We start from the raw sequence: 27,261 nt of genomic DNA, 5'->3' as shown, positions 1-27,261 counted from the left end.
ATTTTTAAACATTTTTCTATTGTTAAAAAAATAAGAAAATTGTTAGATCAGTAATACAGCCAGCATTATAGAACGCGTGCCGTTACGTCGTTGCGTCGCTTAGGTGTCACGCAAGCGACGCGACAACGCAACGCTAACAAAAATGGTTGTTTTTATTATTCAGACAATATATTCTGTTAAATATAAATAAATTCTAAAACCATTAAAATATTGTGAATTTAAAAATAAGTGTTTTAAATAAATATTTAATTCGTTTTCCGTGAGAATGGTGTATAGTTATTTCTTTTTTCTTGCTTAGTTAACCTTATAATGTCAAATGTTACTTCATTTAACACACTGTTCGTGATACGACAAAAAAATATGATAGATAATAATCTAAAAATGAATATGAATGCGTAATTTCCGAAGGAAAAAAATTAGCGGATACGCTTAAACAAATAACGAAATATAAAATTAAATTAAATTCGATCACACTTCGTCAAAGACTCTCCCCGAAGATAACATAATTTTCATTAATCTTTTTTTTAAATTAATTAAATGCTTAAAATATTTTTTATTAATTAAAATTTATATTATTATAAAGTTTATTTCTTAATTAATTAAAATCTATAAAAATTAAATAAATTTAAAATATTAATCCTTTATTTACAAAACAAACTCCAGATGGCATAACGTACTTCCTGTCTGTCCGCCATGTTGATCGATCCTCGCTGGCAACGTGATGAGGTACCATTGTAAATTATATCGTTGAAACCGTATAATTCGCTACCCGCATATGCAATTTATGCTTCCGAATTCGTTTATTAGCACGCGAGGATGAGATATAACTCAAAATTACTTCATAACGAAGTAAAATAAAGGTAAGTGCTTCTTTAACGTTATCTTAAGTACTATCACATGATTCGATAATTGTTACTTAAAAGTATTTTAATTTCCTGCAAAATATAAAAATGTATCGATGCGTGATAGCACTTCTAAATCTCTTTAGAGCTTATAAATTTGGGTGTAACCGCCAATTTCCGGATTAATTTGCGCGGTTTGCATATTTAAAAAAATAAAAAGTTAAATGCCAAGTGTGACGTCATATCGACCAGCTGGAAGACGTCCATTACAGTAACTGACCCGAGTTTAATTATTAAAAGTGACTATAAAAACTCGTTCGATCGAGCATCGAATAGAGGTGAATATACCTCTAAAGGACAAATATTAATAAAGCAAAAAGTCAAAACGGTTACTTAACTTTTTTATTCTGAGATTCTTCTGTATCGTTCATCTATATTGAACTATATTTTATAGCACTATATATATACATATATATATATATATATATATATACACACCATCTACTATCGTTGCGTGTTGTGTGTGATTTTTATGATTTATCTATCTAACTTCGTTCTGGTTTTCTTTATGCTTTTTTAAAATATGGATTTTGCCCAGTAATTTGTAACGTGTAAAGATGACAATCGAATAGACACAGTTTAAATATTACTTATATCGTTCAGCATGTTTATTTTCCTCTCATAATAAAATCTAATAAATTCCTTCTGCTGTTTAATTAAGTTCTTAAGTGTTTACTCTGTCTCAGAATTGTTCTGGCACATTTCTGTTTTGTTTTATCACTATTTACAATGTGATAAGCTGAGGTTTAATAATTTGCAGTTATAAATTGTATCATTCATTATAATCGTTATGCTGCTGTTTTACTATTATTATTATTATTATTATTATTATTCAACTGTTTTACAATGACAACCGATGACTGTTTATGTTACTATTTAGCATTGTTATAGTTTTAAAATATAGTAATTCAATAATACTGGTTAGAAACACAGCTTAAAACTTTTTCTCGTGTGACACAGTATAATAAAACCTAATAAACATATTCTGTTGTTTAATTAAGCTTAAAATACTTTAATTTTACCGTCGTAGATTTGTAACATATTCATAAGAATAAATAAGAGATTCAAATAATATGATTGAATCTACTGTGCTGAGAAAGGGACCCGTACATTATCCACATATACAGGTATCCGGCCTCTCAGAAATCTATAAAAATGCACAAATAAGGTTAGTAAAACAAATATAAACAATTATCAAAAGAAATTTTAATTTATATCACGTTAAATAGTAAATTTTGAGGTTCCTGCGTGTCCGAAGCACGGTCAAATGTTCTGTTGATCTTCGTCTATCTGGTCATGTATAATGTATACAATCGATTCATTTTATATGTTTTGCTATTAAATATTATACTAGAGTTACTTTTTATCTTTAACTTATCTAATATAAATTGTCGGTTTATGTATTTTCATTGCTTTACTTTCGCGTAATGAAGTACTAACGTTATGTGCAGTCTTTCAGATGGACGTCGTCCACGCCGTATCGAATATGTATGTACACATTATGCAAACGAGGAAAAAGAGTATGTACGAGACCGACATCCAAGATATGTGTATACTTGGCCAAAGAAAAGTGCTGAACCCCGTAACACCATTGCTTCCATTTAGGTTAGTATCTTTATTATCTCACGAAACGACGCATGCATGATTCTTTTCCGAAAATGGATCGCGCGCTCGAAAAAAAAAAAAAAATCTATGTAGATAAGAAAGTTAATATATATTATTCATGGCGATTTTAACCTTCATCGATTATTCAACTCGATTAAATTATATCGCAGCGAAGATTTTTCTTTTCTTTTCTTTTTTTTAAGAAATGTCACTTAATAAAAATCAATAATGGTTGACATTGATCGATTCGATCTGGCAACAATGAGCCGTGTTACTTAAAATATATCGCAGCTGATAGTAAGATAACAGAAAATTCAAAAAAATAAATAAAAATGAATTTAAAAAAAAAAGAAAATAAAAACAAAATGATTAAACTTAATTAACTAAGTGGCATTAATGCGAGTTAATGACAATTAAGTGTGTTAATTACAATTAAATTCGTCGGGTTGCCATTTTTTATTTTATTTTATTTTTTTTATAGCGCGGAAATTACCAGAATTGTGTGTTTATTCGCAACGCTTTTTGATCGTAAATAAATAATTTATAAAGCGTATACGTTGAAAATAAAATTAATAATAATAATTTTTTTTCCTTTTAATTTTTTATATGCGTGATTATCGTCTGCTGCTTATATTAAGAAAGGTCGGTCGCTTAGCGATAGTTGTGTTGTTAGCATTAGTTGCCATAGCAACCGGGTCACGTGACCCCTTCGATTTTTAAGAAAAAGGCAAAGATGGCGAACAGGCGTAATAACAAATAAGTGCGATTTGTAAGAACTCGGAACGGACCGCAGCCAAGTGGAAAACTCTTTTAATAGCTGATAAAAACCTTTATATATGTACGTATACTCGGAAAGGTATTTATATATAACATTAGAGTTTATTAATAAACGTGATTAATGTCATTTGTGTTATGCTACGGTTAGGGGAAAAAAAATCTATAATTTTTTCCCTAATTGTAGAAAGTGGGGAAAAATCTATAATATTTTTTCCCCACTTCTTATTTATTTAATGGAATTTTCTTACAAAAAATATGCTAATTTGTAAGCAGATTTATTATTAAATATTTTATAATTAATTCAGGTTGTGAGTGGGTTGGAAATTTAAATCTCTATATGCTTTTAATGTTAAAGAGATTTTATATGCCAAGGTCTTGTAATAATCGAGTTTTATGTCGCTTCTTGTGTATTCCGATGCGGTTTACTAGAAGTGTCTGGAATATAGTCTCGTATACGCGAGATACGTATAAGAAGTAACCTTTTATCGGTTTTTAAATGCGTCGAAAGGAAGAATACTCTTTAAAAAAATCCATTTAAATGCCCCGTTTGTAGTTCGTATTATTATTATTATTATTATTATTATTATTATTAGCGGGGTTGTCGGGGTTGTTTGTGTGGGACCCGAGGATAGAGCGGTTCTGTCTGCTCCGTAATATGCTTTTTTTCTTTCGTTTTCTTTTGAACAAATGAAATGTTTGTAATGTTTCTTTACTAATAAAGATTTCATTCTTTGTTAGTAAAAATAACATTAATTAGTGGGTTAGGAACCACTAAGGGCCACTATGTTTTCTCCAGGTTTGGGGAAAATCCCCAGCTCCTCTCTCTCGATGGTCTTTGGGTTTTTCTCTTGCGATCGAGGAAAACTTATTGTCTGTATCAGTTTTTCCCCACATAATTTAATGTTATTTTTACTAACAAAAAATAAAATTTTTAAGATTGCTATTTATTAATAAAGAAAAGCATTCTGTACGTATTTCGTTTGTTCAGAAAAAGGAAAAAGGAGCTCTGTACCAAGCTTTTGATAGCACTAATTATTGTCAGATCTCTGCATAATTGTGTCGTTAAACAGAATCAGAATTGTTTTGGTTTTAAGGCCCTTTCTCTCCACTAAATTATGTTCGAAAGCAAGAAGCCTTTGCCATATGAAGTAAGATATGACTTGCTCAGTTTATATGCAAATACAGCCCAGAGTTAATTGCTGTTTATTGAATTATCGACATAAAATTTCATTAACAAAGACATTAATAAATAATTAGAGCTTTAACATTAAACAACTGTAATAGTCGAGAATTACCACGGTTTTATTTTATTTTATTTGATGAAATTCGAGTAATATTGAAATTCTCATCAATTTTTGCTATTTTATATCAAGCATTTCGAGAACATATTTAAATTTTTAATATATTTTTCTTAATAAGATAATATTTCAAGGCTAATTTGTTACAGTCTATTTATATTCTTTCAAATCAGAAATTATTATAAATTTTTGCATAATTTTCGCATTTATACGATACCGTTAATCATGTTATAATATAATTTTTTTTTTCCGTACTTCCTGCTTAAATTTAAATATATTCCTAAATGTTAAGTTGAATTAATTAGAATTTAGATTAAATTAAGGTGAAATTATAGAAATATTTCTAAATTTAATGAATATTGTCATGATGTTAATAATGATATTTTTTCATTTATGTATTTAAAGAATAATTTAATGTTTAGTTAATTATAATTGCAAACTTTTACTTGAATTTACTTTTTTTTTTATAAGAATTAATGCTTGGGTTTTCATTCCCAATCAATATTCAAAAGAAATCTAAATATTGATAAAGTAATTCATGAATCTTAAACTAATGGATCAATATCTGTGCAATGATGCAATTTGTAATGATTTTAAGGCCAAATTTTAAGATGCTCTTTGTATGTAATGGAAGTAAAATCTATATATTAATCTAAGGACAATGTTATATAATAATAATAAGTTAGATCTATAATGAATATTGGATTTCATTCTCTTACAATGACATCCTAACTAATTCTATTACGTAATAAAACAACATTAATGCATAATCGGTACATATTTGCTAATAAAATTATATAATGATAAAGAAACATTGTTTTCCTTTAACTGAAATCAGGAACGCTTTCATTTATACACTTTTCTTTTAAATTAGATGATTTTAAGCTGACATTAAAACACTTTTTCTTCGTTTTTATTTTCTAATAAAGGTATAAATTGCCGTTAATAATTATTTAGAGAGTGATTTTTACGACATTGCATATGGTATGGCAATAAATTTCCAATTGGTTAATTATAAAATTGGGAATAAATTTCTAGAAAGTATAGGGTTTGACATAATTTATAATTTTTTCAGTAATAAAATATTATAGTGTATTCTTTATTAAATGTGAATTTTATATGAAAAGTAATCAATATTTTGCTTTGCTCTATGTAAATTTGAAAGTCATAAATGAAAGAAAGGTATCTAGAATTACATAAATGAGTTTCTCTTCCTTCAAAGTACTCATTCTAATATGTAAATATAGAAGTTCTATAATGTAGAATAATGATATATATATATTCTTAAGATATGCTGTTAGAAAAGGAGGCCAACGTATACCGACGGCAACTTTGGCTATTCTTATCCCGGTTAATTTGCAGTCCAAAGTAAAATAAGAACTAGAACGTTCTCTCCATAGGTTATTAAAGGTAAATTGATGAAAATCGGAACTTACGTTACTATTTTTATTATACAAAGTTACCCTATAAACGAGTGTAATTAAAATATTTAATTTACTTTTATAGGAATTCTGTTATTGTCCTCATGCTACAAATAAATTGCTCGAGTTAAAAGATAATTATGGAAATTTTGTGTAAATTTTAAAAAAAATAAAAACGTGCAGAAAGGAAAATTGCGGTTATAAATTATAGCTATTATGAATTACTATGGAAATTTCTACTTTTGTTTCTATAGTTAATAGTTATGATTATCAGTCATTGTTTTTACTGAGCTACTATTTATATTGTTGTTCATTTAAATTTTATAGAATTTAAAGTAATTTTCAAAAAGTTTATACTTATAAATATTAAATGTTTTAAATAATAATTACATATTATTTAAATGATGAATTAATAAAATGCCTTAACTTTTCAAATTGTATAAATGAAAACTGTCCTTATGAAATTTATAAAATTACTACAAAAATATGCTCTATTGGAATGAAAATTGCATTCGGACTTTAATGATTTCATTCTAAGTAAAGTCCCAAAGACAAGTCTTTGATGCTTTACTTTGAATGTATCTTGAAGTGAATTTATCTTCATGGCTTTACATGGAATGTTTGCATACTAAAACATTTTACGTAAAGCCCTGAAGATGCTTAACAGTTAATGTGTATATTTTTTTTTCACTCTTTGAAACAATTTATATTCATGAGTCAGCAAGGCTTGAAATTTGCAAAGATCTCAAGATCTTTACTCTAATAATAAAGTGTAATTTTCTTACAGTTTATACAGTTATGACTGCAATCTTTTGTTTTCTTACATACATTTTATTTTTTATTATTATTAAAGCTAAAATTAGAAGAAGAAAAGTGAAAATTTGTAATGAAAACTTTTTTTCTCTGTAATATTTTAGGATCATTATTCGTTCATACCGGAGAATGGTTTATTAAATGATCATGAATAATTATATTAAGAAAAAAAATGAATGTATTTGGTTGTTTGGATTACAAAAGACAAATCCTTTTTACAGGAGAATGATTTGATGAGACGGAATAGTGAGTAGAATCGACGCTGGTTTTAGAAAATGCAATCGCTTGGATGGCTTTCTCTTTAAGAAATGTGAACTATTCTACTTCATTATTCTACTTTACTATTCTCTTAATTATTTCTACATCATCACTCTATGCAGTCTATATTAATTTGGTATGTTTTTAAATTAGCTCACTTCTAAGCTTACTTTTATTTTTCCCCTTTTCCACTATTTCCTGCTGATGACACATTTCACATTTTGGAAATATACTGAAAAAAAGATAATTTTTTAAAATATTTAAAGTATTAACTTACTTGATTTTTAGGGTACTGTGTTGTTATTTCATTTATCAATATTTTCTTAATTATATTCATGTGGCTTTAATTTTTTTATTTTAATAGGAAATATAAATATTACCCCCACCAACCAGTAATGGAGAAATATGAGAAGATATCTAAAATTGGTGAAGGCTCCTATGGAGTTGTGTTTAAATGTCGCAGGCGGGAAAATGGGCAAATTGTTGCCGTGAAAAAGTATGTTGAAACTGAAGACGATCCACTCATTAAAAAAATTGCCATGCGTGAAATTCGTATGCTTAAAGTAAGCATTTTTTAAATTTTCTTATATTTTTATCTTTCTGATTCAAGAAATTGCTTAAAATATGACATCTGTCTTATTGCTCTGTCTATGGGAAATGTACTTTATCTGTGTCATTTGGATGCTATCTATCGTGTGATAAAGTGGCCTAACTACTCGATTTTACATTGATTAATTATGTAATATTTATTGTAGGACATATGTTATTTGTATTGTATAAATAGAGCATATTAGTAGAAATTTAATATCTCTAAACGAACAAAAGCATTATATATATCTCTTGTACACTATTTTTTAAGTTATAAATATGATGAGTTTTTTAGAAAAAGAAGATAAAAACATGAAGATAATTTAATAAAATTCAAAAAAAATATTCGTTATAATCATTCATATCATATAGAAACTTGTAGATTGATCTTGACGAAGTAAAGACAAGAAATTAATATTTATTAGCATATTTGAAGCAGAGCATTAGTGAAGACTTCGTACATGGTTTACACAATTGAGTTCATTCCCAAAATTTTATTGATTAATTTTGAGTAAACTTTGTCATTTTACATAACGTGAACCGAGGAAATTTAAAATATAATAAAAATCGGGGCATCCGTGATTTCATTTTCAAAATACGGTGGAGTCAAAGTGACAGTATCAAAGGTTGCTAGCACAAGCATGTGCAATATTTCTACTTTTTTTTATGCCGGGGTGAAATCGCTGGCAAATTGTAGATCACCCCAAAACAATATTAATGACTCGCAAAGCACTTTCAACCCAATTCTTAGTTTGTGTTTAGACAGAAAAACTGTGTCTATTTTCTGTTATTTAAACTGTGTTTTATACAGGTGATTACTTCAAAAATAAATCTACATTTAACTTTTCACTGCTTCTTGATTAATTTATTGATTTTATTATTACTGTCACTATTCTTAACATTATGAATCACTTTAGTTTGACAGCCAGATGGCTGAGCAGTTAAGGTGGTACCACTATGGATTGAAGAATTAAATGTATATGGGTTGATATATCAGAATCCATTTCTCACCACCTGGCTACCCTATTGTGGGTCTGGCCAAATTCATAATGGATTTGCTGAAAAGGCCCTCTTGGTGTCTACGGGGCAGGAAGAGTTGAAAAATAATAATAATAATCACTTTAGTTGATTAAAAATTAATGGTATTTGAGGAATATAAAATTAATTTATTTGTAATAAAGTAATAATTATCTTTTAAAGCAATTAAAGCACGTGAATCTAGTCAACTTGATTGAAGTATTTCGAAGGAAAAGAAAACTTCATCTTGTCTTTGAATATTGCGATCATACTGTTTTAGATATCTTAGAAAAACATACTAATGGGTAAGTGTTATAAGGTTTTATATTTAATCGATCAAGCAAAATATGTTTAATAAATAATTATTATAGTGTTCCAGACCACATGACAAAACGAATTATATGGCAAACATTACAAGCAATTAACTTCTGTCACATGCATAATGTAAGCATTATCAAGTGTTGTTACTTTTCTGTTATGAATTACTTACTAAAAACAATCTTAAAATATAATTTAGTGTATACATCGGGATGTAAAACCAGAAAATATTTTGCTTACCAAAGAAGGAATTGTGAAGCTTTGTGATTTTGGATTTGCTAGAACTATGAGTATGTATTGTTTTATTTTATATTTATTTAGAATTTTACTTTTAAAGTTATTTAATATAATTTATATTATTTAGATCCAGGTGAAAAATATACTGATTATGTTGCCACCAGATGGTATCGAGCACCTGAACTTCTTGTCGGGGACACTCAGTATGGTCCTGCTGTAGATGTTTGGGCAATAGGCTGTGTAACAGCAGAATTAATGAAAGGTGAAGCTCTTTGGCCAGGAAAATCAGATGTTGATCAATTATATCTTATCTGCAAAACTCTGGGTATGTTTCAAGTTACTTCTTACTGTTTTAAGTTACTTTAAGTAATACAATATTAGATCTCTACTGATATAAATGTTTATATCAGTAGAGATCTGATATTGTATCTTAAAAAATAATATGATATATAAGTCTTATACAATGTAATAAAAACAATATTATGGCAGGACAATTAATTTTCCCATTTGACTAACATTTATTGGGCTGCAATTTTAAAATTGAGACCTATAAATTCCCACTGTTGACCATCCTTTGTTAATCTTGAGAACAAAGTTTGATGAAAATTGAAACCAGATATAGAAAGCTTAGGGACCAAAACCCCAATCGGTTTTTAAATTAAAATATGATTATAAGTTGCAGCCCAGCATTGCAATGATGTTAAAATAAACAAGTAAGATTTTTTTTACAAATAAGCTTCTTTTATAGGAAATCTTATTCCAAGACACATACAAATATTCAAATCTAATGATTTCTTCTCCGGAGTTAACATTCCAGAACCTGATTCAAGAGTAAATATGAAAATATTCTTAAATATATATATATGTGTGTGTGTGTGTGTGTGTGTGTGTGTATTTATGTATTTTAATTAAAATTATATAAATACTTTGAATTTTTAGGAAAGTTTGGAAAGTAAAATGCCTCCTTCAGTGAATGAGCAAGGACTAGATTTCTTAAAGGTAAAAGTGAATCAAATATTTTTTGTATTTATTTATAAACATAACACATTTTTTTGTTTAAGTTTGTTGTCTTGAAATCATAGAAATTGTTTCTATCAAAATTCCAGAGATGTTTAGATAAAGATCCGCAAATGAGGTATACGTGTGAACAGTTACTTAAACATTCTTATTTTGATAATGCAAATATAAGTGATCTAGAACCAGAAATCATGCAAAGTAGAATCAGAAGAGAAAAGGTAAATATATATTAATACAACTAACTTTAAAATTAATTATTGAATTTTAAACTACATTTTATGGGAAAAAAAGCGACATTTTTTGCAGAGTGGTCTTCAGCCCATACTTCCCCAGTTATCGAATTTTCCTGGTGCATTAGCAACACCAGAAAGGAATGCTCATTTACATTCACGAACGCTCCGCAAATACGATCCACTTCCCAATATATGACAAAGCGGACAATTGAGAAATGGTACTTACAAGAAGGAATCTACTTTAGTACCACACCATCGTTACAGATGATGATGGAACTGTAAAAAAACTAACATAAACTGTATATGCACCAACTGATAGTTTTTGCATATTTGTTAATGCTTCCTCTGCTCTCATTTTCTTCCTGTTGTCATCATTTGCAAAGAATCATCATACATATTTATTTATTAGAAGTAATAGAATCTTAATATAAACATGATTTTTGAATGTTTGATTTCTTGTGTATTTCAGATTTGATTTTCTACATATTTTATTATAAGATTCTTATCTAAGTTTGCAGTATTTTTAACATTGCTATGTTAAATGATAATTGCTCAAGATAGTTAAGTATACATATCAATTGTTTATAAAAAAACAGCATGTATATATGCATTTTATGTATAATTAAATGTGTACATTAAAAATTTTCCTTTCGATGTTTTAAAATATTATATAGATCTCAGGTTGGATTATGTTCTGTTAAAACATAATAAAAAGAGATAATTTTACTTTGCAGCTGCAACGTTAGTAGTGAATTGCTACAGCATATGGCTATAATATTTAAGCACTTAGTCATCAAAATTTATTATTTTTAACGTAAAGAAAAATTGTAGAATTTAACTCTAAAGAATTATATAATACAAGCTTTATTAACACGTACAAAATACAGACACAATACCAATAAAATTACAGTTAAATATTTACAGTTCAGTTGTATTAAAATTACACATATTTACAGTTTCTTACATTAGTTTTTTTTTATAAAAAATTTAAATTATTATACAAAATTTAAAACCTAAACTTTTAATATTTTTTTATTAATTTTAACAGCTTAGATTTATTTAAATATCATTATGTACAAGAATACTTTATTTTGAGTTCAGCATTTGGGTGCATTGTGACATTGTCTACACATCAAAGAACAAAGAAAAAAGCCGTTTTTACAACAGCTCGTTATTGCTGCGTGACACTTTTATCTCCGTAAGAATCGTACTGATTTATCAGCACCGAAGCCTTCATCTGATCGGTAGTTTGCGGCATAAGATACCTCTGATACTTATCACTAGACTGTAAAGGTAGTCTCATTTGTTCCAGATCGTCCGTAATCTCGTCACCTTTCTTCAAGAATAATAATCCTAGATTAAGCTGCGGAATCTCGGCTACCAGACCGAGGAACATTACCATAAAAGTCAAGCCCACCAAAAGATAAACTGAAAATAAAAGTCACGTTTACGCAATGTAATCCCTAGTAAACGGAAACACCAACTAATAAACTCACCTGAAGTGAATACTTTGTATAGATTATTGTAATCAAATCCTAAACTTTCACCAGGAACCAAGTCTCCCAATCCAATAGTAGTGAGGGATATGTAACAGAAATAGAAACTATCAAGAAAATCCCAGTTGGGTTCTAGATAAGTAAACAGTACAGATGGAAGAATGAAAAGGAATGCCACAATTAGGGTCTGTGGAAGAGAAAAATTATTTCAGAATGTTTCTTTCTCGCTTTCACTTTCAGATTTTTAGGTTTTACTCACCCCAATTACAATGAGATGAAGGAACTGGATGAAGAAAGGTCTCATAATTAAGTGTAGCGCATCATACATCAATCTTAACAGCATCAGAACCGGTAGCATCAGTCGCTCCGCAAATGCCGCCAATAAGATGAGCGTTAATGGAATTCCAAAAACGGAATATAAAATTGTAAATCCTTTACCAAAGTTTGATAATGGCGTAACATGGCCATAACCTGGAATAAACAATTAAGGATCATTATAATATACAATATAGTTTACTAATTTAAATATAAAATCTACGTTTCAAAGATATTTTATAAAATTGGTGAATTTAGTTTATATAATAATTGGTGAAATTTTTGAAATTTCCTTCGTATTGATAAATTCGCCAATAGCGTGATCGATTTTAAATTCGAATTTTTAAATCTACCAATAGCGTGAACGAAATTTCAAATTCGAATTTAAACGTTCAAATTTAAAAATTCTCCCACGCTATTGGTAAATTTTAAAATTCGAATTTAAAACGTCTCGCGCTATTGGCGATTGTAAAATTTCTTCCGTACTATTGGTAGATTTAAAAATTCGAATGTTTTTTAATTTTTTGTTGATTTATTTAATTGTAAGTACTTAAATAAAAAATATTTTTATCTTATTTATCAATTAAATTTAAATTTAGGTTATATTTACTTTTAAAAACTTTTAAAAAAAAACAAGATGTCAACAGTTACAAAAAAATAAAAAAAAAAATTATAAAAATCATAGACATCGAAAGAAATATTTACCAATAGTGGTAATAAGGGTAGTAGCAAAAAATATCGATTCGCCGAACTCCCATTTATTTCTGACGTCACTGACATTCTGTATGACGACTATCCCTTGATCTCTAGCGTTAACAACCGAAACTATAAGATGTTCGAGAGCTTCCTCTATTTAAAAAATAATATATTATTTAATTCAATTTATAATCTTATCTATTAATAGTATTTTATTATTGTTTTTTTAAAAATATATATAAATAAAATTAGAACAGGTTAATCGAGAAGGTGCAACGACTGGTCATTATCTTTTCCTCCTCATCTCCTGTTCTCTCCATAGAGCCAAGTGAGTAATGATAAGAAACGAAGGACAAAGAACGAGAGCGCATTAAATACTTTATTTATTTTTAAAAATCGGATGTTCGTGCCAGCATGATCGGTTCATAGATCAGCGGTTACGCACCATCAGTACAGATGTATAGCGAAGTTTTGCACAATTCATAGATATCGATGCGAAATCGCCACTTTCGTCTGGTGTCTTGTGACATTTTTTTATCTTCGATTTAATGAATTTTTATGGCGATTATTTAGTTTTTTAACGCTTTTAACATATCTGTACTTTGCTTTGGGGAGTTTTCTCCATTTTGAATTACTTTCTTTAACGGGGTTTCCGTTTTTACGCCAGGGTGTACCTTCTTTCCTCTTTTGTGGACGTGTATATATATTTATATACGGTTTATTTCTGTATGGTTTATTAATACTCAAAAACTGTGGGCAATGACCACTGACGGACATCAAAAATGGACGTTGTTTGGCGGTCATTTTGTATGCATTCCCCCCCTTAAAACATGGCTTCTGTTTAGAGGTGACCGTTGTTATAGATGCTGGCTATTTATATTTGAGGAAATTTCTGTTTCTGTAGGGTGTTTTCAATACCCGCTTTTCTGTACTGCTATAAATACAGGTGTACAACCTTAGAGTACTGAAAATAATTTGTGTACACATCTCATAACAGTAAGAAGAAACCAGGAGGGAGCCATTCTATAGGATTTCTATAGAGATCACAATAGCTTTATCTCCCTTATTTAAATTACGGAAAAATTATACATATATAATTGGATAATACAGGAAAACGGGAGCATTGACACTGTTTCTAGTGTATAAAACCGCCGAAGCCAAACCAGAAATTCAACTTGTTTTATTTGTTCTGATACGGAAGCCATTTTGAATTTTCACCGTTGTACTAATTATAATTAACTACTAAATTTTATATACAAAGCTCTTATTGAAGGAGAGAGTCTTTTATATTAAGCACTATAGCTCTATAACATAAACAGGAACTTTGCCCCTTCTATAAATACATCATCTGTGCCTTTAAATCGGAATTACATTACAGATAATGCAACTTTATACCGTCACTTAGCATATTTACCAACTAATTTCTTCATTGTTTTTTCAATTATACAGAACTTAAACTGTATATTTACTGTTACGTACAATATAGAGCCGCTTTATAATAGTTATTAATTAGATAAAACTCACACAGTTTTATCTCAGCTTGTATAACACTTCCTCTTAGATAAAACTTCCTGCCTTTGTGATAAAAAATAGAAAAAAAATTACATATAAATTAAAACAAAATCAATATACTATTAAGCCCCAGAATTTATTTAAAAAATGATATAAACTATTTATTATAACTTGATACGAGTTGTTTACGTTTCGTAATTGAAAGTTGAAGGTTTGTTACAGTTTGGGGGGGGGCGAGGTTCGCTCGCTATTCTCACCCTTCCAAACTGTTAGAAAACCGTGACACGCTTTCCTTTATGGCCATAGTTTACAAAATAATTAGGTCGAATAACATAAATTTAATAAATATTTTGTAAACTATAAAGTTCATTTATAGATTTTTATGTAAACTTGGAGTAATTTCTTGTATATTTGTCTCTAGATAAGATTTAGGAAGGTCATTTGGCTCTGTGAGTGAGCTGTCATTGAGTCAAATGTCTCTCTAAACGCCTCTTATAGAGAGAGACGATCCGTTTTGAGTCTCTCATTAAGCCAAATGATTTTATTTGAACGTCTAACGTAGAGCCAAACTACTCTCCGAATGCCTCTCGTAGAGCCAAATGACTCCGTAACTAAATGAGTACCTCTCATATAGAGAGAGATGATCAGCTTTGAGAGTCTCATTGAGCCACGATTCTCTGAACGCCTCTCGTAGAGCCAAGTGATCATTGAAAAGTCTATTATTAAACCTTAAGTAAACCTTATCCATATCCTACGGATTAACATTGTTAATGGAAATGCTGGTGAATCCGGGTTGGCACTCCGACATTAAACCAGATTCGAACCTACCTACAGTATTATCACCTTAATTGAAACCTCAGTTGAAATTCTAGATAAGGTTATTGCTTTATCATCATTAATTTATGATAAAGTATCAAAATTTTATAATTTAATTTCATCATTTCCATAAATGGCTTTCGTAACGTGTTCATTAAAAAAAAAAAACAAAAAAAACCAAATTAACAGTTACGGGTACGCATCCCTGCAATATGCTACCCAACAAAACGTTATCTGACGTTCATTCAGCGATGATACCGGCTCTGGCCGGTTTGTTACCGCTACTATAGTAACAAATTAGGCTGAAAATTAGTTGTTACGCAGTGTTACTTACCCGTTACGCAGGGATGTTTGCTGGCGAATTCGTTCCTCAAAGTTAACAACGATTGTTTGAGTTGGATCTCGACGGGCCCTTCGCTCTTCATGAAAATAGCGCCACCGATTATTAAATACAACACATAGAAAACTGTGAGTAACAAGAGTAACGCGTTACTTCTTCTGATACAGAATATTCGTTTTTCGTGAGCCCTGTTATGACTCTCGATCATTTTCGATCCGGTTTAATCTAGAACGGGCACATCTCGGTGCTGAAATAGTATGTGCTCGATCTGTGATCGATGACGTTCACCTCGCCTCACTGCGCCTGTTCGCTCTTATCGCTACTTTTCATTTTTGTAAACGAAACTTCGGTTTACAATTTTTTTTAAAATAAGGCTCCTTATATTAAGGCTAACTCGAGGTGTTAGCCTGAATGTAAGGAGGAGAAACTTTATACTTAATACCATACTTTATATCATCGTTGTTCTTCCTCTTCCGGCCGGCGAGATAAAAAACATCTTAATGTATAACGCCTGCTCTAGCCTGTTTCGAGCCTTAACAAACTACCAACTTGAGCCTTTACTAAATAAAAGGGGCCCTGTTACGGCTTTGTTGTGGCTAATTTCAATATATAACGCCTTATTTAACCTGTTTCCAGCCTTATTATTCATTACAGGCTTATTACCCAACTTGAGCCTTCATTAAATATCTAAAGAACACGATAGATATTGCTTTTTTCAGGCTCTTTATCAATCTATAATAATGCCTTAAGTGAAGGCAAATTTACAGTTGAAGCGTGTTTAGAGCTTTATTTCTTACTGGCTCTTCAATATGAGCCTTCTGTAGTAAAGTTAATTATAAAATTTAATACATTTGCAACCTTTTAATTCGATTTAACCCGGCCAGAACTGGCTGCCGACGAAGGAGCGTTTAGAATTAGGTTCTCGAATATCTAATCGCCTGACCTTGACACATTATCCATTTCTATTTGCCGGCCGATGTCCGTCCGTAGTACGAAAAATTAAGGTTAGTGTGCCTTAATTACGATGTGAACGTGCTTCTTAAGATTTAGACACCAGAAATGCCAGGCCAATAAAGTTAATCCTTATAAACATTTGGCTCGAATTTGCAGCGCGCTACCATGTATATAGGTCATTCTAGAGCGAGGGGAAATCCATATTTCGGTATTTCTGATTATTTATTACCCGAAAATACTGATTATATGAAGAAAGATGTGTTTTTTAACATCGCTTAGAAAATTGAAGGATTTCACTTTAAATTTATACCTTTTTTAAAGGAAAGAAGGTCGATGTTCAAGGTCTCGCCAATGACCTTGAAATGGAGACTGGAAGAACTCGAATTTCTAGCGAGAAATCCTCTTTGGTTTTTTTTTAAATTTTTAAATATAAAAAATTACTCTCGAGTAATTCGATGTATTTTCTTGGGGGAATTGAATAAATAAAATCTAAACGCGCCATATTTATTCGCGATAATCGGAACAAGATCAAAAGAATATGGTGTGAGAGCTCGTGATGTTCGAAGTTTTCCAATTCGGAGACGAGATAAAAATATAATTAAACGTCGTTATCGCTTACACCGAATAAGGATAATTAACTTAACATATATATAATGATAATTAGATAGAAACTTTGAGTGATAATTAAAGCCAATGTCAAACGTAATTATCTAACTTAAAAATTCGGATGAATTTAACGTTAAGTGGATCAAACGATAATTTCTAAAAGACATTTTCTGTCGTGCAACAAGACGGATGATTCTAATAAAAGTTTATTTTAGATTTCACAATAACGAGATTTTTTTTTTTTTTATCATCGATTCGTTCGTTCTTGAAAAGTTTTATTTATATTTTTAAATTCTGTGACGTATTTCAAACTTTTGTGGTCAGCTGGCAACACTTAAATTAACGCTAGGTAATTATTTTGTTTTCCGTTTTTTACACGTGTTCGACACGTGGATTGTTTATTTACATTTACGATAATTAGTATTTACGTAATTTAATCGTTTAAATACATTTCTTTCGCGAATATATATTATCGAAAATTTAAATTTTTGAATTCGCGAAACGAAACCGGTTCTTAAAACTGATTTAAATAAAATAAATTTTAAATTTGTTTTAAAATGTGAAATTGGCAACACTTTAATAATAATTACATGACTTTCATTTTTTTACACGTGTTCAGCACGTGTATTGTTTATTTACAAAATGATATTCGATGATTACGTAAATTAAATTGTTTAAAATATTTTTCGTCAATCATTTTCTAAATGTAAAAGTTTGAATTTTAAACTTTTATTTTTCAAATGAAATTAATGAGATTTGAGGGGGAATTATTTTAAATTATATACAAATTTTCGCAATATTTTTAAAATTTAGAAGCTGGCAACACTAACTGTTTTTCATTTCGATTTTCGCAAACGGTTACGTATTCAGAGCTATTCAAAACAATGTTTTTCGCGGATAAATGATCTAATTCTAATTATTTCCAAAAATAAAATAACGTAACAAAGTTTAAAGTTTACGGAATTATTTAATTGTTCATTCAACTCCGTAAACGAGCAGTTATCATCTTTAATCTTGACAGATTAAAAACAAACAAAAATATTCCAGTTATATTTTTAGATATAGAAACGCCATCGGTTATTTACGAAATTTTCAACGATTTCACGATCGAAAAGACTTCGCAACCGTCGAAAGTCGATTGTGACGAAATCTTAAAAACACCGTGACGTCAGAAAGCGAAAACGTCCGTTCTCGCGTTGGCGAAGGTTTCGGTCCAATAGTTGTTCTAAATTATATTTAAATTTAAAACCGAGAACGCGATTGGGCGATTTCAATGTAAATTTATTCAACCGCAGAAATTTCGATATTAAAATTGTGTCTTAACTTCGTCCCCAACGAAACATTTCGTAATACACCATTATAAAATATCTACAAAACAGTACTGACGTCACTTCCTGTTTTCAAAGCCGCCATCTTCCGATTTTCAAAAACCTAACGAACAGCCAAAAGGTGGCACTTATTTCAACCTTAAAACTTTGAAAACAAAAATCTCCGCGGCGCCATCTATTAACGTCTACGCGAACTAAGTAGGTTAAAGACAGATGAGTTATCTATTTTTACAATATCCGCCGTTTGGAACAAATAAACACGTCTGGACGGATGTTGGGCAGGATTAAAAATATATTTTCCGGTTGGACGCACAAACGATCGTGGAAGGCAAAGATAATCGGTCCTCCTGCACTCTTCAATGGATTTCCATCTTGGTTCCTTGTAAAACTCGTCGAGATGCACACAACTGGAGATGAATGTGGGGCTGTAAGTAGTATTTCCTCTTGCCTTATTAACTATAATGTGTAAATAAAACTAAATTTGTGTGTAGAGTATAATCTGAACTCTTGTGAGAGAAGTCAAAATGTTAGTTAACATTATGTCTGTGATACTTATTTATGTAAGTTAGATTTGTATGTATTTAAAATTAAACTAATCCAAATATTTGTTTGCCAAAATAGATGACCGTAGGCGGCTCTCGAGATGCGAAGAGCAGAGAGATCGCGGTGGATCTGTCGCGGGAAGAGAGCAATGGTGGTCCTCTTACGGGAAGGCAGGTGGTGAGGGTTTACGAGAGGCGCCCCTGCTCCTGCCTGCAGGAGGGCACGGAGTGCAAGTGTGGTACGGGTTCCAAGTCCAAGCTGAGCGTGCGGCTGGAGCCGTGGGCCGGATACAAGACATTTCTCATGAGCAGCCTTCTGGTGGTGATGGTGGTCTGGGTGGTGATCTTTGTGACTCTGATGTGGAGAAGCTCCTTCTGATGCCGATGCCACAACAGTGCCTTGGCTTTCGGAATGTGAGAGTCTCTTTTTTTTTATCTTGATTTTTACAAATCCTTTTATGTAGAAAAAAAACTTGAATTTAAAATATGAAAATCAAATTGTTAAGGTTCCAGTAATTGCATTACTTTATTATTATTTTTTTAAATAGCTGTATATTACAGTGTATTACAGTTTAAAAACTAGTTGTGCAACACAGCATTATACAAACAATATTTTTTTTTATTCTTTTTACCATTTTTGAATTTTGTAAACTGACAATTATCCAAAAAATTAACAATTCCAATTTGCTAAGTTTTAAAAATTGACAAGACATAAGTAATGCTACAATAAAATCTGTTCGAATGCCAAGAGTTTAATTACACATTTTCTCCAGAGTTCAAGATGTGCAATCACAAAAAAAATTTCAATGGATCTTTTTTTTTCTGTCCTTTTTTTCTTTTATATATTTATATATATAATCCTCCAAGTGGCGCGATACAGATGATATATAATAATTAAAAAAAATGTATACACCATCCCATACAAGGAAACATTCGGCTACTTGAAACTTTATTAGTTCACACTGAAAGAGAAACTATACATCAGGTAAATCTGTTCAATTTATTTGCTTAGATCCCCCCTTCCACGATACAAGACATTGTAAAAGAAAACAAAGTTAAGTGTAAAAATTTGGTTACTGTCAGAACATTGATGATAGAATGACCTTTACATATTTACTTATATATATATTTTGGTTTTATATATATAATCTGTGATGTATTGAATTCAATATCGATTAAGACGACATACGCTTCTCCTCAGCTGCTTCAAGTCGCGGCCCTGTGCATGGTATTTTTACCTATAGTTTTTTTTTGTTTTTTTTTTCCACTTATTTCAAGCCCACGAGACAAGGGCATATGGGGTAGACATCACGAATCCTTCCCGACGAAGACTGCTTGGTTGTCGACGTTATACTTACAGTATCTTGATCTTATTTTGCCTCTGTTCCAGCAGAGGGTTTTTAAAAACATTGTAAGCTAGGAAGGATTTGGATTCACCCGCTGTTTCGATTTCTGTATTTTTTTATTTCACTTTAGATCGAGCGGGATGGAATTCTTTGGCTTGTTAGAATCCGTTTTCTTCAAGATGTCTCCGGTTTGCAGTCTCTATAAATACAATAAAAAAATACATACGGAAAAGTGAGCATGTTATAGTTTCATATGGTGTGTGAGTTGTTGTTTAAGGCTGCTTTACGATCTTGTCGATCTACAACAACTGTTCAAAATTAATTTAACACTGAATAATACCCGTCACAAATATAATGTAAAGAAATTAGAGCTTAGATGAGTTAGGATACCAGGCGTAACGATTTTTCCTGCACTGTAAATGCCCAGAAAATTTAAATCGTTCACTTTATATCTCCAACTCATACTAACATCATTTCCTGGAGCAGCATCTAAAACATAAGTACATATATAAAATCTTATTCATACAAATTCAGTTTGAGTTAAGCCCGCAATTCTGTCCGTCACAAAATCAGAAACCATAAAACATAGCAAACACATTCAAAAAGGGAGGAATACAAACAGATATAATTATCCAATGGGGACGGTTGTTGTATTTTTAATAGCATATTATAGCAGGCTTTACTCATACAAAATATGATGTTTTAAAATTTAATATAAAAGAATAGAAGGATAATGATAAATTCTGATACTTATATCTTCCACAATTACATGAAATGTTGCAATAAATTGTTTTTTGGAAGAGTTAATTAATTTATAAACTCACTTTTTTGTCTGAAATTACACTCGAAACCGACTGATGATTATGAATATTTGAATTACTGTTCTGTTAACAGAAAAGAAAAAAAAACAAGAATTGGTAAAAAAGAACATTTATTTAATTGTACAAAACTCACAAAATCACAGTTATATTTCATTTTGCTCTACACTGATGTTAGAGGACCGACTTGTATCATCAAATTCTGTTAGCGCTCTTTCTGGAGGTGGATTGCACTCTGATGTAGTAATTCATACATCCATTGTACTCATCTGGACAGAAAATAATTATTGTGATTTATGTTATTTATTTTAAACTCAATTTTTCTTATAGACTCGTTTTGTACCTGCGAGTCATTAGTTGTATCTTCAGAGTTCTCATTTGTCTTCTCTAAAAAAGGCAATCTTACATCAGACTGATTTGATGCAATTCCAAATGATGCAAAAGATGAAGGCCTACTGGTTTCGCTACATCGCGATCGTTTCACTTCTATTTCACCGTCACCAGAGTCTCTTTTCCTTTTATGAAGTGACGTTGAACTTTCCTAAAAAATTAAATAAATGAAAGTTAGAATCGTAATATATAACAACATATACACAAAATATTTTACAAAATTAGTTGAAATTACCTTATCATATTTGTTTCCGGAAAATGATGTATTACTGTCCGAAGACACGATACTTGAATTCAAATTTGAATTTGTTTTTCTATCTGAATAAGTAGGTGTTGTGCCAGGACTACTTTGAGGTGTTGAATTCGGCGTGGCACTCTAAATTAAAATAATAATTTGATTAATTATTAATGCATTCATATTTGATTAACCTACCATGCATAAAATTATGAATTAATTTTATTTATAAAATAAATATCTTACTAATCTCTCTTTTTTCTTATGCATGTTTAAAATACTTGGTGGCAAATATTTACTCAATTCCTTCCTTCTTACATGTTTTGCTTTGATTCTCATACCAGTTTTAAAAGTACCATTGGAAACAGCTCGATCAGTTACTATGTAAGAAAAAGAAAAACATGTCAGTAATAGTCGTATTTTTAAAATATTTTTGATAATTAATAATTCTAATTTGCTAAGTTTTAGAAACTGATGAAACAAATACTGCTATAATAAAATCTGAATGCTTTCAAAAAATTAATTACAATCTGTCCCATAAAAATCCAACTTAATTTTTCAAGCCAATATTTCTACTTTGTACACTTTATATCTTTTTGAATTTTTGAAGTGTTTATTTTTTACAGAAAATGTTTGTAATACTGTTACTTATTAGTTTTAAAAATCCAAATGTTTATGTTGTTATCAAATTCAACTTACCAGTATTAGTGAACAACTGAATATCCGAAGTGAGATCAATGTTAACACTTTTAATAGTTTTAAACTTCAAACCAATAAACCACATGGATTGGAATTCATTTCTATTAATTATAACATTAGGCAATTAGAATGTTATTTTTAACAAATAAATAAATGAATGCACAAAACAAAAATTTAAATAATGACTTACGGATCTTGTTCTATTGGAGTAAAACACTCGGGATTTATGTGAGTTAATTCTATACAGGAATGGCGTTCAAGATTTCTTATTAGTAATCTGATTTTAGACTGAACTAAACCATACCTGTAAAATTTAATGGAGATATATTATTGCAAATTTCTTAAATAAATAAACCTATCATCTTAAAAAAACAAACAAGAAATTTTAACTCACCATTCCAAATGATGTTCTTTAGTAGATGCTGTTGCAATTAAAACAATAAAATGCCTGAAAAAAATTTATTTTATAAAATTAATAACATATACATAAAGGAATGAAACTATAAACTAGAAGTCCAGCCAAAAATGTCTACTTACTTATATTTTCCAAAAAAATTAGGTGGTTCGAATAATTTACTCCAATCTGCTTTTCCCAATATGATATCATTAGAGATTGCTAATCCCATTCTATAAGCTTCACTAATGACCATTCTAGTAGATAAAGACACATTAAAGGTAGAATTATGATGGGGATAGGCTGGTGTTATTATAGGCATAAGATGAAACCTATCCGAAACATTTACCTAGGAAAAAAACAATTTTTATTTTTATAATTAAGTAATTAATTACAGGTAGAAACTAAAAGTTACCAAATAAGCTGTAAAACTACTTACTCTTGGATCCCAAACAGGAAATCCTAACTTAGCTTGTTCAGGTTGTTTTAAAAGAACTGGTTTTGGCCAAGGCCTGAAATTTTTAAAAAATTTAATTTAATTTTTGTCAATATTAAATATTTATCACTAATTTCACATTTTGGTTATAAAAACTATATAAATTATACTTACCATTGAGAAAAAACAAGAAAAAATTTATTAACTAACGTAGCTGCTACTGCATTTGGATACAACTGGCAAGTTCTTGCTACCAGTATTGCCCATGAAACACCTCCCAAATATCCTAGGACATTGGAATAAACACCGTGTTCTAAACAAAGTAAGAAAAATAGATCATAAGTTAAAATATTTTGATAGGAAATCTTTGATTAATTTTTAAATATGAAAAAACTCACTTTTGGCCCAAAGTTTGATGGCTCTCAATGCTAATTTAAAATTTTCTGTATTTGGAACCGAATGAAGAATTTCATCTGTCACTCTACATCCTATACAAAACAAATTAAATTTCTTTAAGTTATTACATAAAGTTTTGTAATTTTATTAAAAAACCATAGCAAACCACCTTTAAAGTTATTATCTTAACAATATCATGACACAGTAAAATTAATCTTACATTTTATTAAATAATATCATAACAATTATTATTTTTTTTTAGAAAATTATATTCTGTTATATAGTTTTTTAATCTGGAATTTTCTATGACAGAGTATTGGCAATTATATATGCATATGGTAAATATACAGATATATATATATATAAAGTAACTATAACACTTTAATACCCATAAAATTATAATGCACATACTGTTTTCTAAATGTTACAATATTTTTGTTATAACCTCAACAAAATGGCCCTTATATGCTAACATATTTGTGAATTTTTATTTGTTATAAAAAAACAATTTTTATTTTTATAATTAATTAATTAATTACAGGTAGAAACTAAAAGTTACCAAATAAGCTGTAAAACTACTTACTCTTGGATCCCAAACAGGAAATCCTAACTTAGCTTGTTCAGGTTGTTTTAAAAGAACTGGTTTTGGCCAAGGCCTGAAATTTTTAAAAAATTTAATTTAATTTTTGTCAATATTAAATATTTATCACTAATTTCACATTATGGTTATAAAAACTATATAAATTATACTTACCATTGAGAAAAAACAAGAAAAAATTTATTAACTAACGTAGCTGCTACTGCATTTGGATACAACTGGCAAGTTCTTGCTACCAGTATTGCCCATGAAACACCTCCCAAATATCCTAGGACATTGGAATAAGCACCGTGTTCTAAACAAAGTAAGAAAAATAGATCATAAGTTAAAATATTTTGATAGGAAATCTTTGATTAATTTTTAAATATGAAAAAACTCACTTTTGGCCCAAAGTTTGATGGCTCTCAATGCTAATTTAAAATTTTTTGTATTTGGAACCAAATGAAGAATTTCATCTGTCACTCTACATCCTATACAAAACAAATTAAATTTCTTTAAGTTATTACATAAAGTTTTGTAATTTTATCAAAAAACCATAGCAAACCACCTTTAAAGTTATTATCTTAACAATATCTTAACACAGTAAAATAAATCTTACATTTTATTAAATAAAATCAAAACAATTATTATTTTTTTTTAAATTATGTTCTGTTATATAGTTTTTTAATCTGGAATTTTCTATGACAGAGTATTGGCAATTATATATGCATATGGTAAATATACAGATATATATATATATAAAGTAACTATAACACTTTAATACCCATAAAATTATAATGCACATACTGTTTTCTAAATGTTACAATTTTTTTTTATAACATCAACAAAATAACCCTTATATGCTTACATATTTGTAAATTTAAATTTGTTATAATAAAAGCATAACAATTCTTTTTAATGAAATAGATCATTTATTTAAAATCCAAAATCACAATACGTAATTATTTACTGTGACATCACCACAATGCTAGCAATTTTTAATCCTATTTTTATTTTATTTAAAATATTGGCTTGATTTTAATAGTGTCTTGCCCCTGTACATCATATTTCTCCTGCTAACAATAGAGTCATGCCGATCATCTGTTTAACAGAAAATTTTTGAAATGAAACAACACAACTTCCAGTCTAAACCAGAAGTTCGTGCATAGTTAATTGTGGCCAGCTTCCCCTAAGCTTTTTATATCGGATCTCAACTTTCACTTATCTAACACTGTTCTCGAAATTAAGGAAAGACAGACAGCAGACTACAGTGAAAATTTATAGCTCTACAAGAAGCAAATAGCCCAAAATGCATATTTTTTGTACTGTACATAACTTATAAGTTATACAAAATAAAGTTATCTTTGTCAAGCGTGTTCTCGTATGATAAGTTCTATACAGCAATTTTGTGCTTTTTTTCTCAAAGAACATAGAAAAAACAAGAAGCAATCAAGAATAAGAAGCAATATAGGTCTACATGCTTTTTCAAATTGCAGCCCAATAATAATTGCATGTATATTATTATATAAATATTTTGAGACACTAACTACACTGAAAATTGCTATCATTTATCATAATCAATAAAGATTAAAACCTATTAACTGTATGAAATAATTTCTAAATTTAATTAAAATTATTATAGCCAAAAAAACCTTAGATAAATTTTATAAAATTAGCATACCATTTAAACTACGAGCACATTTTGGATCCAAGTTTTTCAAAAGATTTACGTCTTTTAATTCTTGTTCTTCAGATATATCTTTCAGTGCTAACCTTGCAAATACCATATCAAACTGTAAAAATTATTAAATATATTTTATGAACCGTTAAATAAATATATTTTGTTTTCAAAACAAAATCATAAATCTTTAAAGTTCTAATTTTTAAATGTTCATAAAGTTTTTATAAGTTTTAAATAAAAAACACTTTTTTTTATTCAATATATAACCATTACTTATTCTGAACTATTAGTAACTATTAATAATAAAAATTCTATATTAAACTTTTCTATTCAACAAGTTATTTGATGTTTTAAATTTATATTAACATAATAGCTTTGAAATACTTACTTCAATCCCATCAAAAGTCATTTTGATTACTGGTACAAACGCATCTTCTACTGACTAAAAGTAAAGTTTTTATATAGATAAATAATTGAATTATAAAAGACTAAAACAAATAAAATTACGTAAGTTAACTTTAGTATAATTTAAAATAAATACAAAAAAATTTTATAAACTTACTCTAAGGTCCTTTACTTCTGGCTGCTGTTTCAAAAGATCAACAAAACTACCAAAAAAATCTGACCTATCAATATGCCTCGGTGCAATACATAGTGTGTCAATATCCGCACCTACAAAAAATGATCAAAACATTATCTTTTTTAACACGTACATAAAATATTTGTCAAAATTTTAAACTAAAGAAAGTTAATATCTATTACCTTTAGTATGAACTCCTAATCTATAAGAACCAAAAGTACATATTTTTCCTCCAACCCTTTCAGCAACACTTGGTGGCATGTTCTAAATTAACAAAAGTATGTCATCAATTGTAATCATAAGTGATTTAAAATTTCAAATTGCAAGAAACATTCTTAAAAAAAATCTTATCTTCAATGCATTCTCTCTTACCTTTTTTATGCTTATGTCTTTGATCCACTGTTTAAACAATTCATTAACTTTGCTGAGAACTTCCATTCTATAAAGCAGATAAACATATAGGTAAGTGACATTATTTAAATTTCATATTAAAATTTTTTAAAATTTATTTATATAAAATTTTTCTGAACTTTTTTTTAAATTCATATTAAATTTGAAATGTTATTTATGATTTAACTCCATATCAGATTCAAATAAGCCATGCTGCTATAGCAATTCCT

General features: G+C 29.3%; 3 protein-coding genes and 1 long non-coding RNA gene across 8 annotated transcripts; 2 read left to right on the top strand and 2 right to left on the bottom strand.

The window, feature by feature from the left end:
- The first annotated feature begins 672 nt into the window (after positions 1-672).
- On the top strand, positions 673-10,933 carry LOC136979110 (cyclin-dependent kinase-like 4). 5 transcript variants are annotated; one of them, XM_067275027.1, is made up of 11 exons: positions 673-860; positions 2,354-2,507; positions 7,439-7,637; positions 8,863-8,984; positions 9,051-9,123; positions 9,197-9,287; positions 9,362-9,559; positions 9,983-10,065; positions 10,174-10,233; positions 10,341-10,469; positions 10,543-10,933. In XM_067275027.1, the coding sequence occupies exons 2-11, from the start codon at positions 2,362-2,364 to the stop codon at positions 10,678-10,680; spliced, it is 1,239 nt and encodes a 412-aa protein (XP_067131128.1). In that variant the 5' UTR covers positions 673-860; positions 2,354-2,361; the 3' UTR covers positions 10,681-10,933. The 5 variants fall into 5 exon arrangements, with proteins under 5 accessions (XP_067131128.1, XP_067131129.1, XP_067131131.1 ...); XM_067275028.1 differs by having other exon boundaries at positions 674-860; positions 10,558-10,933; XM_067275030.1 differs by lacking the exon at positions 673-860 and adding an exon at positions 7,038-7,210 and having other exon boundaries at positions 2,373-2,507.
- A 399-nt stretch (positions 10,934-11,332) lies between these two features.
- On the bottom strand, positions 11,333-15,948 carry LOC136979111 (potassium channel subfamily K member 6-like). Its single transcript, XM_067275033.1, has 5 exons — positions 15,654-15,948; positions 13,001-13,144; positions 12,240-12,451; positions 11,981-12,167; positions 11,333-11,912 (listed from the first exon to the last, which is right to left on the bottom strand). Exons 1-5 carry the CDS (start codon positions 15,865-15,867, stop codon positions 11,656-11,658), a joined length of 1,014 nt encoding a protein of 337 aa, XP_067131134.1. The 5' UTR covers positions 15,868-15,948; the 3' UTR covers positions 11,333-11,655.
- A 2,155-nt stretch (positions 15,949-18,103) lies between these two features.
- On the top strand, positions 18,104-19,605 carry LOC136979114 (uncharacterized). Its single transcript, XR_010881342.1, has 2 exons — positions 18,104-18,974; positions 19,169-19,605. It is a non-coding gene; the product is annotated as an uncharacterized lncRNA (long non-coding RNA).
- A 416-nt stretch (positions 19,606-20,021) lies between these two features.
- On the bottom strand, positions 20,022-27,136 carry LOC136979112 (poly(A) polymerase type 3-like). Its single transcript, XM_067275034.1, has 18 exons — positions 27,014-27,136; positions 26,824-26,905; positions 26,624-26,733; positions 26,450-26,503; positions 26,062-26,173; positions 24,782-24,871; positions 23,582-23,720; positions 23,411-23,483; positions 23,115-23,320; positions 22,972-23,025; positions 22,768-22,881; positions 22,578-22,678; positions 22,125-22,258; positions 21,879-22,019; positions 21,597-21,794; positions 21,406-21,522; positions 21,260-21,319; positions 20,022-20,634 (listed from the first exon to the last, which is right to left on the bottom strand). The coding sequence occupies exons 1-16, from the start codon at positions 27,077-27,079 to the stop codon at positions 21,502-21,504; spliced, it is 1,695 nt and encodes a 564-aa protein (XP_067131135.1). The 5' UTR covers positions 27,080-27,136; the 3' UTR covers positions 20,022-20,634; positions 21,260-21,319; positions 21,406-21,501.
- Between the last annotated feature and the right edge of the window lie 125 nt (positions 27,137-27,261).

This window comes from Centruroides vittatus, unplaced genomic scaffold (genome assembly GCF_030686945.1).
Source record: "Centruroides vittatus isolate TY-2023 unplaced genomic scaffold, ASM3068694v2 contig_579, whole genome shotgun sequence".
NCBI classification, from domain to species: Eukaryota; Metazoa; Arthropoda; class Arachnida; order Scorpiones; family Buthidae; genus Centruroides; species Centruroides vittatus.
The sequence above is the reverse complement of the archived record's forward strand: the minus strand, read 5'-3'. Positions and strand labels throughout refer to the sequence as shown.

Coding starts and splice junctions, on each gene's coding strand:
- LOC136979112 (XM_067275034.1), bottom strand. CDS start 27,079: ATGGAAGTTCTCAGCAAAGTTAATGAATTGTTTAAACAGTGGATCAAA. Junction 26,734..26,823: donor ATTAGGAGTTCATACTAAAG/GTAATAGATATT, acceptor CATTTTTTGTAG/GTGCGGATATTGACACACTA. Junction 21,523..21,596: donor ATACAACTAATGACTCGCAG/GTACAAAACGAG, acceptor TTTTCTGTCCAG/ATGAGTACAATGGATGTATG.
- LOC136979111 (XM_067275033.1), bottom strand. CDS start 15,867: ATGATCGAGAGTCATAACAGGGCTCACGAAAAACGAATATTCTGTATC. Junction 13,145..15,653: donor CAAACATCCCTGCGTAACGG/GTAAGTAACACT, acceptor TTTTTTAAATAG/AGGAAGCTCTCGAACATCTT. Junction 12,452..13,000: donor TACCCTTATTACCACTATTG/GTAAATATTTCT, acceptor TGTTTATTCCAG/GTTATGGCCATGTTACGCCA.
- LOC136979110 (XM_067275027.1), top strand. CDS start 2,362: ATGGACGTCGTCCACGCCGTATCGAATATGTATGTACACATTATGCAA. Junction 2,508..7,438: donor ACACCATTGCTTCCATTTAG/GTTAGTATCTTT, acceptor TTATTTTAATAG/GAAATATAAATATTACCCCC. Junction 10,066..10,173: donor TTCCAGAACCTGATTCAAGA/GTAAATATGAAA, acceptor TTGAATTTTTAG/GAAAGTTTGGAAAGTAAAAT.